This window comes from Cydia strobilella, chromosome Z (genome assembly GCF_947568885.1).
Source record: "Cydia strobilella chromosome Z, ilCydStro3.1, whole genome shotgun sequence".
Taxonomy (NCBI): Eukaryota; Metazoa; Arthropoda; class Insecta; order Lepidoptera; family Tortricidae; genus Cydia; species Cydia strobilella.
Window position 1 is genome coordinate 39042699 of NC_086068.1, and position 17540 is coordinate 39060238.

General features: G+C 37.7%; 1 protein-coding gene and 1 long non-coding RNA gene across 2 annotated transcripts in view; one reads left to right on the forward strand and one right to left on the reverse strand.

Annotated features, from left to right (window-relative positions):
* LOC134754977 (uncharacterized) overlaps positions 1–17540 on the reverse strand; it is a 96006-nt gene that overhangs the window by 51935 nt on the left and 26531 nt on the right. The gene's annotated exons all lie outside the window — the stretch shown is intronic.
* LOC134754849 (uncharacterized) overlaps positions 1–17540 on the forward strand; it is a 63056-nt gene that overhangs the window by 12890 nt on the left and 32626 nt on the right. Inside the window, exons 3-4 of the mRNA XM_063691294.1 lie at positions 1526–1804; positions 2782–2923. Of these exons, the coding sequence (XP_063547364.1) occupies positions 1526–1804; positions 2782–2923 (421 nt within the window). The remainder of the gene's footprint in view (positions 1–1525; positions 1805–2781; positions 2924–17540) is intronic.

Below are 17540 nucleotides of genomic sequence, written 5' to 3' on the forward strand. Positions count from 1 at the left end.
CACAAAACATTTCGCGGTCAGGTCAGTTGAGGGCTTGAGGGTATCAGGTAGGTAGACAAATCACAAAACATTTCGCGGTCAGGTCAGTTGAGGGCTTGAGGGTATCAGGTAGGTAGACAAATCACAAAACATTTCGCGGTCCGCTATTTTTGTAAACGAACATCTCATTGGAGCCTGCTCAGTTTCCATTATTGATGATTATTTTCTGGCTTTAGTTATTAAACGAGCATTAAACACACATTGCTGTTAACGAACTCTGATCTGTTATTAAGTGGATAAATATTCTTACGATACGAAACCATTCTTACGATAATGAAAACGCGCGACCCGTCAAACAAATATTTTCATATTTTTTGTCAAACATCTTAAACTCATAAGAATACTGTTTTTGTAACCATGTAGACATATTCTTTAAAGTGATACCAATATTAATTAGGTAGTTCAATAAGGCTAAGAGCTAGACTCAAATTAGTCCGATTTGTGCAAAAGGTGAGATTTTTCGATAGCGAATATGTATGAGAATTGTAAGGGGGAAATTCAAAGGGCTAACGGCACCACTTTTCAGCCCGGTAACATCGGGTTTCTAGGAGCGTAGGAACCCCACTACAAGGATCAGAAGTCAAACTGCGGTGGCTATTTTTTCAAAATGAACTTCACAGAGCCCGGTCTACGACGCAAGAATACCAATTTTTGACGCTAGTATTTTCATTTGGGAGCATTTTTTTTACTTAGAGGGCTCAAATATCACGATAAATCTAAAATTGGTGTTGTCTTCGGTTACCGCGATAGTTACTCATGAAATAAAACTATGAAAACGGATTATATCGCGTATATTGAATTTATAATACATCCCGACGTTTCGAACTCTTTACAGCGTTCGTGGTCAACGGGTGACTGAGGAAAAATTTTGCATTTTATTTTATTTTTGCATTTTGTAATTTTTCCTCAGTCACCCGTTGACCACGAACGCTGTAAAGAGTTCGAAACGTCGGGATGTATTATAAATTCAATATACGCGATATAATCCGTTTTCATAGTTTTATTTCTAAAATTGGTGATTAAATTAGAGATTGACGGCCAATTTCATTTCTTATCAAATCGGCCGATTTGGTCAACCCGTCTGGACTCCACTTTCCCGTTTGAAAAACACTGTAGCAATTATCAGAGGGCCTACCGCGAACCACGTTCGACGTGTTGCCTCTTCGTACTTGTAAATTCGTACGTAAGTGTGAAAAGGAGCCAACACGTCAAACGTGGTTCGCGGTAGGGCCCTCAGCACGGCTACCACAAGTTGGCGTTTGACATTTACGTTAGCGACAGCGAGAACTCGATCGCATTCCATCTCTATCGCACCAATACATCAGTGCAAGCGAGATGGACTCAACTGTGTCAACTCGTGGTACGGCAGTACTAGTAAGTAAGTTAATAGATTAGTTAGGCATAAGTACATTTTAAAAGAAGATAATTTAGAAGTAAATTGAAATGATGTGTGTAAGTATAGATCGTGGGTGTGTACACTGTGCAGGTGTCTTACATGCATTACGACGCAGTGCTGGAGCATGCGTACCTGCCACACCTGGAGGCGGCGGCGTTGCGCCTGCCGCTGGACAGCGAGCGCTACTACCTGCTGGCGCTGCTGCCGGCGCGCGCGCACCCGGCCGAGCTGGCGCGCCTGCTGGCTAGACTAGCGCGGCACTCCGACCTGCGCGACGTGTACGCCGCGCTGCGCCCGCGCCAAGTGCGCGCCACGCTGCCCAGCTTTACTGTCAAAGGCCATGTCACGCTTACTGCTGACTTACAAAAAGTAATTGAAGGATGAACCCTCGTGAACGTCAGCTGCCGCTCCGTTGGTGGGTTGAGGAATGGCAGCAAATAAAGTCTATAAAAATGATTTAGTCATCGCCTCCCGCTTGATACTTTGTCAGATGATAGTTTAGATGTTATTGTGAATAAACAAAATCGTCAGCCGATTGTATCGCTGTGGAAAGACCGTCAGCTGGTCACATGAACATGTAAAAAAGAAATTTCTTTTCAGTCATCGGCGTCATCGCCTCCCGATTGATACTTTGTCAGATGATAGTTTAGATTCTATTGTTAATAAAACAAATCGTCAGCCTGTTGTATGTTTCGGTGGCTGTCATTCCTCAACCCACCAACGGAGCGGCAGCTGACTCACGAGGGTTCATCATACATAGCGGTTAACCGCTATACGAGTTTTCGCCCGGGAGGCGATGACTGACGAATTTGCGCCAGGCTCGCGGTCTAAAAGTGCATAAAGCGAGAATTACTGCAATGTTCTGCCGTCAGAATACAGCACTTAAATTAGCACAAACCGTAAACCATAGAGTACCTAAGTTAATAATTATATATTATGCCATAAACAGTTTTAAGACAAGTTTTCACAGATGATTTGTTAATATGACATTGCTGAAGCATCAAGGCGGTTTACTTACTGTTTGTGCTAGTGGTGTCCTTTAGGCAGAGTTTTGCTTTGCGTAATATTCCCTGTTGAGGGAATCTCAAACATTTTTTATAAATAGTTTTGAAGCTATATAAAAGAGGCTGAAATTTACCACTGGCTCGCAATAACAATTAGATAAAAACCTACATCTTGCAGTTGATGTGATCTGTTGTTTCCTCATATTAATATTGAAAGTATTTTTTTTTCTTCTTGTTTGAAATACCTTTTATCGATGTGTTGAGTTGTGTTGAACAGTTAAACAAACAAGTGAATCATAGAACTCATAGAATGGTAAAGTACGGATGAGTTGTTTGTTGTAGCTGGGCATCCGAGACGTGTTCGAGCCGCGCCAGCGCGACTTCACGCTGATGACGCCGCAGGCGGGCGTGTACGTGCGCAGCATCGAGCAGGCCGTCTCCGTGGCCATCCGCAAGTACGGGACTGACGACCGCAACATCAGTAGTGAGTGCTTACATCACATAATGTATATACCTACTATATTTATCTACTCATCTTTAGGTAGGTAGGTACCAACCATAGATACAGTGTTGCCAACTTGGCATAAATGATGCCAGATCTGGCATAATTTCACACCCTTTGGCATCGAAATTTTCCATTTGGCATCTGGCATAATTTTTAGCATAATTTAGTGAATGAAGTGAATTATGTCCCTAAGCCAAGTTTGAAACCTACTTGGCAATGATAGATAATCCATGGCACAAAGGTCAAAAGCCTGCTCCACACACGAGTGTGGATGGGGGCTAAAGTAAATTTATAAAATTTATTTTACGAGAAATAGGGAATATTACGCGAAACTGCCGTAGGTGGCGCCACTACCACAATATGAGGGTCTATCGCGAAACAAGAAAATCGAAATTTCGTTATCTAACAACTCTGTCATTCTTGCATATTTGAGCGATAAAGAGGCCGATAGTGTTTCCCGGTATGTATAAGTTACTCTATGGTTTACTGTAAAGGCTAGTGCTGCACTCTGGTGGCAGAACATTGCAGTAATATCCCCTATTATAAAACGTAACAGACTACCGCACCGCACCGCGACCTTAGTGCCAGCTGGTGCTAGGTGATAGCCAACAGTTATTAAAAATCACACCCATACAACCATTTTCGGTCGCCGTTACGGCCCAAATGTGTCGACACCGTTTTTTCCGGTCACAATTCCGGTCGCAGTGTCGTCGCCGTTACAACACCTCTACCAGAAATGGGGAAGAGTCGACACATTGTTACCAGTTTTTTTCGGTCATAATGTTTCGAAACAGTTCGGTAACTGTTACGACACATTGTGTATAGATTTGGTCACAAACTGAACGCAAAGTGTAGAAAAAAATGTTACACTTTGTGACCGAAAAGTGTACACACGGCGACCACACTTAGTTACTGAAACAATTCTGGTCGCATTGTGTAATTTGTGTACATACTGTTACCACACTAAGTAACCAAAACTGAACACAGTCGCAGAGTGTAGTAGCTGTTACGACACCGTTACGACATATCTGACATTTAGTTGCTACTTTGATGATTTCTGCGACCGGAATGGTTATATGGGCATGACATATGTTGTAAGGTCGGTACGTCGGTGCAGACTGACAGACCTTAACCACCTGGCTTTTGTATTTTTGTGTACGTAGATCTTACTCTTGAAAATGTTACTCTTGAAAATGGGTTTCCACTGGGGTGTTACATAAAATTCGTTTTAACTAGGTAAAACGCCTTTTATAGTAGCACATACATTATTGCCATGAAACTGTGTTGTACCATATTCCAGTCCATCACACAACCCTTATTCAGGTTTACTTGACAGTAATTTGACTAATCAGATAGTGAACTGTCATCGTACTTAATGCAAAGGGATATTGTGTAAAGGGGCCCACTGACTATCAGTCCGCCGGACGATATCGGCCTGTCAGAATAAAAATTTGACAGTTCCGAACAACTGACAGGCCGATATCGTCCGGCGGACTGATAGTCAGTGGGCCCCTTAAGTATATTGTTTCGACGAATTAGATATATACTCTCTAATAAATATTAAATGACTTTGTTATCTCTATACGTCTTACTAACTCTATGTGTATTATTGTGTAAAAAAGCAAAACGACAGTGAAAAACGGAATTCTTCATTTAAAAATTTAAAGTTTACTCCAACAATAAATATGAAGTAAACTGAGCACATTGAGATTGCCCATTGGTTGGAAAGCCCGTTCGAAATTTAAGCTTATTTGCATTATAACAAGGTTGTATTCTGTAGATCTTTTTTTATCTCATGCGTTTAGTAGACTATTACAAAAAAACCGGCCAAGTGCGAGTCGGACTCGCGCACCGAGGTTCCGTACTTTTTAGTATTTGTTGTTATAGCGGCAACAGAAATACATCATCTGTGAAAATTTCAACTGTCTAGCTATCACGGTTCATGAGATACAGCCTGGTGACAGACAGACAGACGGACAGCAGAGTCTTAGTAATAGGGTCCCGTTTTTACCCTTTGGGTACGGAACCCTAAAAATGAAATAACCTACAAAAATAAGCAAGTTGAATTAAACTTTGTGTCACACACATAAGTCATTAATTTCAATGCCAAAGTTTTAAGTAAAGATCTTTTCCCCTCACTAGCTCGGAAAGTTGTCTTTTATCCTTCAAAACAAGCGGGGAAAAACGCGTTTTATCCACTAGTGGCGAAAGTAATTTGACCTTGGACGGAGCGTGTTTAAGTAGCTTGACAGATAACAAAACGTAAAACGCTCATGATAATGGTTCGTTCGATATTAAATATCATTAAATAAATGGTTTGAGAATCTAATAAAAAATACCAAATTTAGCTTTATTTAATGATTTTAAGTCATAAACCTTAAAATTCCATAAGAAACGTTTGTTTTTTTATAATGATGTTAAATATAATTCTGAAAGCACAAGTTGAGTCGATGAAATTTCAAAACGCATCGTTGACATTTTATACGTCAGAAATGTCAACATTGTCAACAAGTTTTTTACTTAAAATCTTTTCTCACCGACTCGCGTAAAAATACACAACTTCCAGAGTTTTCTGTTATAATATCGTATAAAAAATGAGTGATTCCAGTGATGAAGATGATCTAACGCCTGTGGATGTTGCACTTTCCTCGCTATAGTGAGGGGAAAAGTTTTGTGTTACACACGGGTGCAAATGTATTTTACTTCTCGTGTGTTTAAACACTCGCTACGCTCAGGATTCTATTATAGAACCACTCGCTTCGCTCGTGGTTCAACTATAGAATCCTTTCGCGTGCTCGTGTTTTAATTCCACACTCGCGGGTAAAATACAACTTTGCACCCTTGTATAACAAATAACTATTCTCGCTAAAACGACTTCCTAATATGAAATTACCAGTCTAAGAAGCTGATCCAAGCTAGTAACTTAACCTAAGTAACCAAAGCTCAGGCTGCAGCTAAAAAACTAATAAATTTTTCCCGCCGTCTCCATACTCGATTTAGTTGGTTACTGGCTGGTTAGCTGCCTGTTAGCTATAGTTTTTGCGAAAATCCCCAGGACAGAGGAGAATCTTTTTTGTATGAAAACTTGCAATTTTAAATGCATTTTTTATCGAAACTACTGCAGTCTAAAATGAAGTCAAAATTAGTCCATCAACTCAATTTTTTGCAAACTTTCCAATCGTACCCCACTCGATTCTTACAAATATTATTAAAAAAACAGGTTGCTCCTCTCAACCCCCTAAATTACCCCCTAAAATAAGAAATAAGCGGTTTTGACTTATTTTCAATATTAGTAGTGGTAATTGCTATAACTGTTTCAAATTTTAGGTATCTATGTCAAACGGTCTCTGAGAAAAACGCATTTAACTGATTTGCAAGACCGAAGTGAACCCATAAGTGTTCCGTTTGTCAAAACAAAGTTTTGCACGGAACACTAAAAATTAAAGATATCTAATATTGATGCGGTTATAACACCTCCTGGCACTGACTTAAATAACCGACTTGGTATCACATTACATCTCTAAACTTTTTTGTTGTAGAAGTATTGCGTTGCGAGACTGGCATCTTTTTACATGTAATGTTTTTGATGGGATCTCATCTCTTTTTGTAGGCAGTCATTCTTTTCGGGTACTAGGTACTTCTTGTACGTCAGCTACCACTTTTCTCAAAGCTCATACTCATACCCGTCCCACACTATACTCGTATTCATACCTGTACAATACTCATGGCCATACCAAGCTATATCTACTTGTATTCATCCAATACTCATGGGGAAGTCCTCATACCCACTTGGGTATGAGGACTTTCCCATCCCACACCATACTCCATACCCGCATATGAGTGCCATATCTATGGTATGAACCTGTACATTCATATCCTTACCATACTCATAGCCATATCATACTCATACTGTACACATCTTTATACCTACTCACATCGTACATCTTAGACCTTTACTTTACCTACTATTTGTAGGAACTGTAAAAGTAACTTTGTAATATATTCATATGGGACTACAAAGTTACTTATGCAGTTCCCAAATTTTTAAAACGTGACTGATATTGCAATATTTTTAGGTTTTTCATAGCTTGTTAAGCTAAAAACTACTTATGTTTAAAAATTGAAGCTTGTTGGTTGGCTAGAAGTACCTTAGAATTATGATGATCGGTGAGTGAGTGTGTCAGTGACAAAAGTCAGGAACTTTGACGTGCAATAATTCTTAAACTACAAGTTCAAATTGAATGTTCTTGGGAATATCATGCCCTATATCACTGAAAATTCAGGGCTCTAGCTTTAGCCAGCACAAAATTACAGGACGTCGAAAATGGCCTGAATGGCTTCGAGAAAAGGATGGTACAGCCGTGCCGCTTTGTTTTGCTCGACTTGGCGGGGGCACTGCCGTGCCCCCAGATATATAAATGCAAAGTGTCCTGACTGACTCACTGACTGATTCATCGACGACGCAGAGCCGAAACTACAAACGATAGAAGGTTGAAATTTGCACACCAGGTTGCATTTATAAAGTGTACAAGAGATAAGCAGCGATTTTGAAGATTTTTATTGTAAGTATATGATGATTGTAAGTATATACAAGCCACAATCATCATATACTTACAATAGAATTTGACAAAGATGTAGAGTTTGTGAATTTAGGTAGAGTTAGAAGATTGGTCCCGTTTTTGTCAAAACGCAGTTCTGATGATGGGATCCATGAGGAATCGAGGGAACTCCTCAAATGTTAAAGGCCTTGTAACATACGTATATAGTGATTTTAGTATTTTCATCATTTAAGCATTTACATTTAAAAAAGTGACATTTGATGAAGTGGAACTGCTGATGATGATCAGAACGGAACTCATCAATGACGCATAGTTCACGTTTGGCGATTTGTAATCTTCGTTGTGTTTGTTAAGCAAGTTAGGTTTCCAAGACACATTTTTGACAAGCTCAAGTTCTGATGATGGGATCCATGAGGAATCGAGGGAACTCCTCAAATGTGAAAGGCAAATGAAAATGAAAATGAAAGTTTATTAATAACAATCGTTACAGGTCTGTTTAGTGTACTGTGGTATACATATTATTAAACCTACAATCTACATACACGTGGTAAGTTGAGGTTTTTTAGGCAGACAGTCTTAATGACAATTACCTATATTTATAACTCATTACATATATGTTTATTTGTTACATTCATTTAAATATATTATATTTAAAATTTATAATTATATAAGATGATTTCGCTTGTTGATATGGATTGGAACAAAGAATAACTTCATGTGTTGCTCTGTAAACAAAGATTTATTATTTTATAATACACGGTTTAATTTTAACCCACACTGTATGTACTAATACTAACAATACCGACCAGACAAAGAAACGACATTTAAAGTTTATTCCTGCTTCAGTCACTCCTTTCTCAATAACAAATCACAAAATTATAACGGCGATAATTTAAAGCGGCATTGCAATCTACGTACATAACCTCATTTCACAATTTTGACGTATGACGTGTGACACTGACAAAAGTGACAGGTCAAAGCAAAGTATGGCCACATTAAAAAAGTAAACGATATCGTTTATTTTTTTACATCTGCCCCCCTAGGATGAGAAATTTTTTATATAACATTTTCGCTACTAAACTACTCCTCTTCTTTTTGTATCCTATGACATGGAATTAGTTTTGTAATATAAAAGAGGTTGGATTCTGTTTTTCTGTGTCCTGTATCTATCTTAAATATAGAATTTGAGATTTTTTCAATGATCACATATGGTCCAATTCTGAGTTCATCGAATTTCCTCCTGTTCAATTTATTTCCATTTTCGACATACACCATGTCGCCTACATTCAATTCAATGAGTTTTCTATCTTTGTCAAATAACTTCTTATTATAGTTATGAGATCTTCTCGTGTTTTCTAATGCTTCTTCCCTGTCCTTGATCCAGTCACTAAGCGATTTTTCCTTCTTTAGTTCCTTTGGTAATAATATGACATCTGTACCGTTTAGAAGATAACTAGGAGAGTAACGGGTCACTGAATGGTTGATCTCCTTATAGTACTTCACACATTCGTGGGCTACTGTTGTCCAAGCTCTTTTATTGCCTTCCTCATTCATTCTACACCTTATTTTATTCACCAAAGTCTGGTTCAGTCTCTCGTTCAATCCATTGGAAAAAGGTGAGTCTACTGCTGTAAATACCAAAGGTATACTGTTGCTTTTTAAGAAATCCTTAAATTCCCTCGAATTGATTCCTGGGTACTGGTCTGTAAGAATCATACCAATACCCTCAGTGTCTGATACCGTTTTAATTAGTTTTATAAAATCATTTGCATTTTGGGTCTTAGAAGTAGAAATGAATGCGTATCTAGAGAAATGGTCCACTAACAGGTGCAGATATTTCTTCGAAGATCTTGAGCCACCAAAACCTCCAATAGTGTCTAGAGACATGATTTCATATGGTTTAGTAGCTGGGCCCAGGTGTGACATAAATCCATATTTATCCTGTCCTCTCGACTTATTTTTGTCTGCATAAAATGGGCTAATCGTCTTCTGCATTTGTCTGATTCCAATATGACCTAGGTCAGCATGTATAGATTTCATAAGTTTTATACTAAATTCCTCTGACAAAATAATTTTTTCACATCACCTATTCGAAAAGGGAACTTTTCTTCCCTGCTAGGAGGGATCAAAGTGGCACTTTTCTGTTCAAGGACATTTTGTTGCCAGTATGAAATATTGACACAAAGACATATGAAATTAGTATGCATATAATCGATTACAATTTCTTTATAATCGATTACGTGCATACAATTTTTCTAACTTAAATAATATTTTGTTGTAATTGTAAACAATAAATGTAATTAGCGTAAGTAGCATATTTAAATTAAGTAAATTCATTAATTAGCGTAATATTTACAAAGAAACGTAAAAAAACATTAGTTTAATAATTTAATTTTTATTTTGACATTTTAGGTCTCCTTAAACGCAGCCATACTTGTCTATGCAATTTAAAAAGTTTATATTTAAAAAGTTTTGCACAAATATTTCACAAAGCATAATTATGCGGTTCTGTATTGTGTATAAATTTGTAAATACTTAGTTTAAATCAATAACTTTATAATAATAAATATAAGTGATATCAGTCTTCATACAATATAAATTCCTAAGAATTTACCATGTGTAATTTTAAGTGCAATTGTATATTGTGAGATAAATAAATCATATCATATCATATCATAGTGTTCTTCCGAAGATTTGGTTCAAAGGGGTAAGAGCTATTAATTTGTTACCAGAAAAATCTACAAAAATAATGTACTTGATTTTCATTGTATCATTTTAGGTGTTTGCTGCTGTCTTTGAAAAGATATTAGGTACATAATTATGAGCTGTAGTTACTTTTAATTTGTCAGTACAGTCACGTCTGAAAATATCGATACGGACAAAGTGCCAGAAGTATGTATCTACCTACCTATACACTTCTATGGGCCATGCCTGAAAATAAATGATTATTTAATTTAATTTAATTTATACTAAGGTCGTGTATACATATTTTTGGCACTTTGTCCGTATCGATTTTTGCTTAAAACAATAATGTTTTGAAACCTAATATATGTATGTAATTTCCTCATAGGTGATGTGAAAAGCAGTATGTGTCACATGGTAGCAAAATTATTTTCACCTTGGGCGTTAACACTTGAATCCCTCACTACGCTCAGGATTCTATGTTAGAATCCCTCGCTACGCTCAGGATTCTATTATAGAATCCTTCGCTTCGTTTAGGATTCAATTGTACGCCCTCGCCGTAAATATGTCATTTTGCTCCCTTGTGACACAATCTACTATTCCTCTTGTTCTACCCTTTTTTAAGTATACATTGTGTCTTTCAATTAATGTTTCTTTTTTCTCGGTGACAAGCTCTTAAATAAAGAGAAAAAAAAAATGTTCCTTTTTTACTTTGTATTTCTGGATTTTCCTTCTTATCCCTTACAATGTCTTTTTTAATTCTTCCGCTGTATTTTTATTAGGTTCTAATACAGGATTTCTGCTTAGGCAGTCGGCTTCTAAGTTTTCCTTTCCCGGAGAATATTTTATTTTAAAGTCATACTGTGATAGGTAATAAGTTAAATCACCTAATTCCTCGTCAGTTCTTGATTTCAAATTCATGTTTTCTAGTGGTTTGTGGTCTGAATATACTGTAAACGATTTTCCTATTAACTAGTATTGCCAGTATCGTACCGCTTCCCTGATGGCTAAACATTCTAAATATATTGCTTTTTTTCTTTTGAGCTTCATTTAGTTTCTTCGAAAAATAGGCTACGGGTTTTTCTTTACCATCAGGCTGTATCTGTTTTAAAATTGCCCCGACCCCTTCTAACGAGGCATCAGTGTAGATATTTATTGGCAAATTTTCATCGAATATTTCCAAAACTGGTTGTGAACATAGGAGATATTTTATCTTTTCAAATGCATTTTGGCATTCAGCGGTCCATATAAATTTCTGGTTCTTTCTTAATAGATTATGCAATGGGTGTAGTATTATTGCACTCTTCGGAATATACTCATGGTAAAAGTTAATTTTCCCTAGGAACTGTTTATATTTTTCTGTGTTCTTGAGATAGGAATTGAGGTCAAGTTATCTTTCAATGGCTTAACTGAATTGTTTTGTATTATATGACCCAAATATTTTACTAAGTCTGATGCAAATGTGCATTTCGTGAATTTTAATCGGAAACCCTCCGTTTTGATTGCGTCCAGCAACTTTGTTAAATGTTCAATGTGTTCGGCGAACGTTCTGGAAAATATAAGGATATCATCGATGTAATTAACTGCAAAGTCCGTAAGCTTATATTTTCTCAATATATTACTTAAAATTCTTTAGAAGATTGCCGGCGAAGTCTTTAACCCAAAAGGGAGGCATGTCCATTGAAAGTGTCCATCCTGACTCCTGTTTCCTGTTTTCTTTCTGTCCTCGATCCGTAAAGGAATCGACCAAAATGCTGAGTTGATATCAAGCGTCGAAAAAATTTTACAATTCCTAGTCTTCATCATAAGATCTTCAATCAACGGAAAGGGCTGTGCTTGTGGTACGACTATTTTATTTAAGTCCCTAAAGTCGATACATAATCTAGATTTTTTATTCTCCTCTCTTTTAAATGCCAATGTGACCGGTGCAGCAAATGGACTATAGGATTCTTCTATTAACTTATTATCGACTAACCTCCCAATTTGCTCTTTTATTTCTTTTTTATCCTGTATAGTACATCTGTAAGGCCTCTTGCTGCAATATTTGTCCACTTACAAGTCTATTCTGGCTTCATACCCATTGACCGTCCCAACATCATATTTATGCCTTGCAAAAACTGAGTTATATTTATTGATCAATGTATTTATTTCAGACTGTTGCTCCTTGTCCAATGATCAATCTTTATTTTGAAATCCTCCTCCTTGATATGTTCATTAAAATTGACATAATATTCTTTTGTTATGTTCACGTCATTCTCAGAAACTTGTGATTGATTATGCATTATTTGTTCATTTGAAACTTTCACTTTCTCATTATCTTTTATGTTTGTACCCAGTACCTGATGTATCTCCAAATTCTCATCTTGAGTTAATCGGAATATTTTTATCAGGTCCAAGCCAATCAGAAAATCATGCTTGAAATATTGTTCATCCACGATGGATATATCAACATTTTCCTCTATATTAAATTTTTTTATTTTTAGGTTGGTCAAACCGTCCGTTTTTTTAACACCACCAACTGGTACTAAATTTTCTTCATTCAATTCGTTTCCTTTCCCTTTTAGTCTTAACAACTTAGACTTTATAATGGAAACAACTGAACCTGGATCTTTCAAGTTTCAACGGCATCCCCCATTGAAGTCGGTTTTTTTTTCTTAAAGATTATTTAATATACAATAATTCTTGTAGTATAGAAGAAGCTTGGCTCTACAACAGATCTGATAACTTTTTGAGAGTGCGAGTAACATTTTACATGAAAATGTTTTGCTTAAGACAATCTTCCGTCCCCTAATTTAAAGGATTGGGTGTGATTTACTATTAAATATCCTGAAATACGTATCTGGGAGCATATGTTATACAATCTGCTTTTTACTGATTCCCCATACAAACTTCAACCCCCTTTTCCCCCTAACGCCCTTTTGGGAAGTTTTTGATTTTATTTTGTTGTTTGTGTACTATCTTATTACATACCAAATTTCAGCTTCCTAGGACTTCAGGAAGTACCCTAAAGGTTTTGATGAGCATCAGTGAGTGAGTGAGTGAGTCAGTGACGAAATCAGGTTTTTTAGATATGGATAAAATCTTATAAGAGCAGTTGAAAATTTTAAGTCCACTATTGACATCATATCCCAGTTATTTTATCGTTATACATAGTTATACGTTTTACGGTAACACGTGCAAAGGTATAGTTGGTCAAACCAAACTGTCAGTAAATGCGATCTTCCCCTCTCTCACTTTCTTTTCTTTTGGGTGCCAGTACTAGTGTAAGACAAAGAAATGAGACAGTCCTTTGACAAACCATATTAACATAAGGTTGTGGGCAAAAAGCATAAAGCAATCGGTTGGCATTTTAATCATGTGACCCGTTCCATAATAACTTAATTAATTTACAGTGGTGAAGGGTAGAATAAGCCCTTCACCACTGTAAATTAAGTTATTTTATCGTTATACATAGTTATACGTTTTACGGTAACACGTGCAAAGGTATAGTTGGTCAAACCAAACTGTCAGTAAATGCGATCTTCCCCTCTCTCACTTTCTTTTCTTTTGGGTGCCAGTACTAGTGTAAGCCAAAGAAATGAGACAGTCCTTTGACAAACCATATTAACATAAGGTTGTGGGCAAAAAGCATAAAGCAATCGGTTGGCATTTTAATCATGTGACCCGTTCCAGTCTAAGCAAAAATGTTTTTTTCAATCGTTTTTTATACACAACCTTTGATACGTCTCGGCAGGATCTTAATTGATCTGGTACATCATTTAAAGTTACGGGTACTAATATTTTCGAGTACGCTTTCCATAGTAATTACATACTTTCGGTACAATTAACTTACGAAAGTTTATTTCTTTGGTAACGCTTCTTGTTTGCATTTTATGGTCTAACGGTTTTTTATATTCATTACGTTGATATTGTTCCAAAGACATAAGCAAAGACCGTTTATCATGCACTGGTAATATGTTACAAATCGGAAAAAGTTTATCATAGTTATTTCTATTGGCCTGCTTTGTTTTTTTATCGACTAAATATTTTAAAAATCTAATTTGTATTGCTTTTATTCGATCTAGGTATGAAGGAAAAGTGCGGCCGTAGCTACTGAGACCGTAGGATAGAATCGAGTCTAAGGTACAAGTGCGTGATACAACATGTATAGTGTGGCTCTGTTTACTACACTTCGCAAGTGATACAATTTACCGAGCACAGATTTGAGTTTATCACATACGTTATTAACATGTGCCGACCATGACATATCGCAGTCTACTGTTAACCCGAGGTACTTATAGCTATTCACGAAGTCGATTTCACTACATTCGCAGTCTCGCCTCCCCCTGTGCAAACAGTCGTAATCGTGCCCAACTATACTTAAGTTCTCTCCTGCAGGGTTTTATTATATGGTGAGCGTATATGCATACCTACATTTTGTCTTGTTGAGGTTTATGATAAGGCCATTATCGTGTGCCCATTTAGTTAAGTTGTCTAGGTCACTTTGAACTTTTTCCTTTACAACCGCTATGTCTTTGTCTGCATACAGCATGCACGTATCGTCCGCATACATATAAATCTTACAGTCACGTACCACATTACAGAGACTATTTACGTGCATGATGTAGCCGACAGGACCATAGACCGAGCCGGTGGGCACGCCGTAGCGCACGGCGGCGCACTCGCCGGCCTGGCCACACACCACCGTGCGCAGCGCGCGCGCCGCTAGGTAGGAGCGCAGCCACTCCAACAGTGGGCCCCGCACGCCACACTCGTGCATGGCCTGCAGGAGCTGTGAGTGGTCGAGGGTGTCAAATGCCTTCTTGAAGTCGATGAACACCGCCACTACCTGCTTTTTTTCATTGAGGCATTCATTAACATAATCTGTATATTCAGCAAGTGCAGTGGCGGTGCTCCGACCCCGTCTGAAACCGTGTTGCGCGTCAGAAATAATTTTGTGTTTTTCTAAATACTCAGTTATCTGGCTGACTATTATTTTTTTCTGTTATCTTATTAATAACAGAAAGAATAGCAATCGGCCTGTAGTTACAAAAATCTAGGTGACAGCCTTGCTTAAAAATTGGTCGATTTAATGCAAGTTTAAGTTGTCGGGGTATACACCCTGCGATACACACATGTTAATGTTAACATGTTAACCTTAAAACGCTTGACATCCTCGACCCTTATCCCATCCGCGCCAGGTGAATTTTTGCATGATAGCCTATCAATAACTCGTTCAACATCTGTTGCACTAGTGTTTACATATCGAAGCGTTACCATTGATTCTCGAACGTAACTCGACCGCGTTAAGAATTTTTCATTACAGTTGTGTTTAATATTATGTATTTCGTCTGTAAAAGTCTTAGAGAAAGAATTACATATATTTGGAATGCTATATGTTTTACCCAAGTATTTCATAATGACATCATCCAAGCTAACTTTATTTTTACCAATCCAACAGTTAATATTAGCCCATATTTTTCTACTATCCTGTTTACACTGCTTTAATTCACCTTGTCTATACTCATTTTTGACTTAATGTGTTTATTAAGCTTATTCCTATATCTAGTATACTGCAGTCTGTAGTTCATATTATTTGGGTTTGATTTCCATATCCTGAATCGTCACGTCTATGAGCATTTTCTTTAAATCTACAGAAACCCATGGTTGCGCATTTCGTTTGTTATTACTACGTGTACTTAAAAACTCGGACTCTTTATATACATTAGTAAACACATCTGAGAGTGTTGAAAAAAGTAACACTGGACATTTAATCGCGGCTATATCGTCCCACTTTACTGCTTCTAGTTTTTCGCGCACTAGCCGATTATTCAGTTTTATTATCTTATTACTAGAGCTCGAAAAACCAGCACTGTATCCGCCGTAGGGTATCCGTAGTCCTATGAGGTAGTGATCGGAGATACTGCAGGTTAGTAGGTACGCCTCGGGTGGGTGCTCGCCAGCGGTGCAGGCGCGCGCGCGCAGCCACAGGTGATCGATGCATGACGTCACGAGCCGCCCCTCCACTATCTGCTCCCGGGTGTTATCACGTATCGCGCACTCCATACCACACTGTGACAATCTTGTTGTGTAGTTAGTTACCGCGGAACACGACTGATCTTGTAGGTTGATGTTGGTATCTCCAATGACTATTATATTGCATTTATTAGGTATAGATTTTATCACTGCGTGTAGTTGGGCAATAAAACTTGTCTTATTGAGGCTGGGTGGTCGATAGACTGCTATTATATGTATCTGCGCGTATGCACTTAACCTAAGCCGAGCGTGTAGTATCTCTGCGTGATCGCTCGCTACGACGCTGGTGTCAACCATGAGGTCTTTTCTCGCGTAGATCAATATTCCTCCTCCACGTCTAGTTTCCCTGGTAGTCCAGTGCATATTATAGCCGTCCATACCATATATAGGTATTTCATCCTCTTTGATATTTATTTCACTCAATATGATTATACCTATGTTCTCTTTGCATGTGTTTATCGTGATAAGGAGTTGATTAAAGTTTAATCTAAGGGAACGAATATTTAGGTGTAAGACGTGCAATGCATGCTCCGTTTTATTTACATATCTTATCCATTCCTCTGTTTCCGTATACTTAGTGAATTCCACATCAGATATTATGTTTGTAAGGGGATCCAGTTCGATTTACTAAGTATGTAAGTATTAAAAACAGTTGTCTAGGTACTTAAATGAAAAAATAACAATAATTAAACAAGACAAGATGTGATATTGATTTCTAATTACTCTGACTGTAATTTTAAGTTTTCGATATCGCTATCAGAGCGAATGTTATAATTTTTTTTGTCATTTTCGTATCTTCGTGCTAGGATTCTTCCATCTACGACCCAAACGTAGGCGTAGTCTGGTCTGAGCTCCGTTCTAGCACGCCACAGGAGCTGGCTGGTCTCTCTGGTGAGATTCGTTTATGTGCTACCGTGCCCCCAGACAAAACTATAAATTTGTAATATAAAACATAATTTAAATTTGTACGGAACCCTCGGTGGACGAGTCCGAATCGCACTTGGCCGGTTTATTTATTTATTTGATCTTCTAGTAAAGACATTTTAACTTTACAGTAAACTCCCCTCTGTCACGTATTTAGATTATGAATGCAACGTTAAGTTTGTAAAAAGCTTATTACCTACCGATATGGGAGCAAAAGGAGCTTACAGCGAATAAAAAGTTGTTTGTAAAAATAGCAATTTTTTTCTTTATATGAAAAATATGTACCTAAATGGGAAATATTTAGATGATGACACAACACAGTTGGTGGAGTGGTGGTAGTGGAGCGCGAACGGCGCCGCCACTGGGGTCAACGTGACCGCGGCCGCGCGGTCACGCTTCCGCGCCTTCCGCCTAAC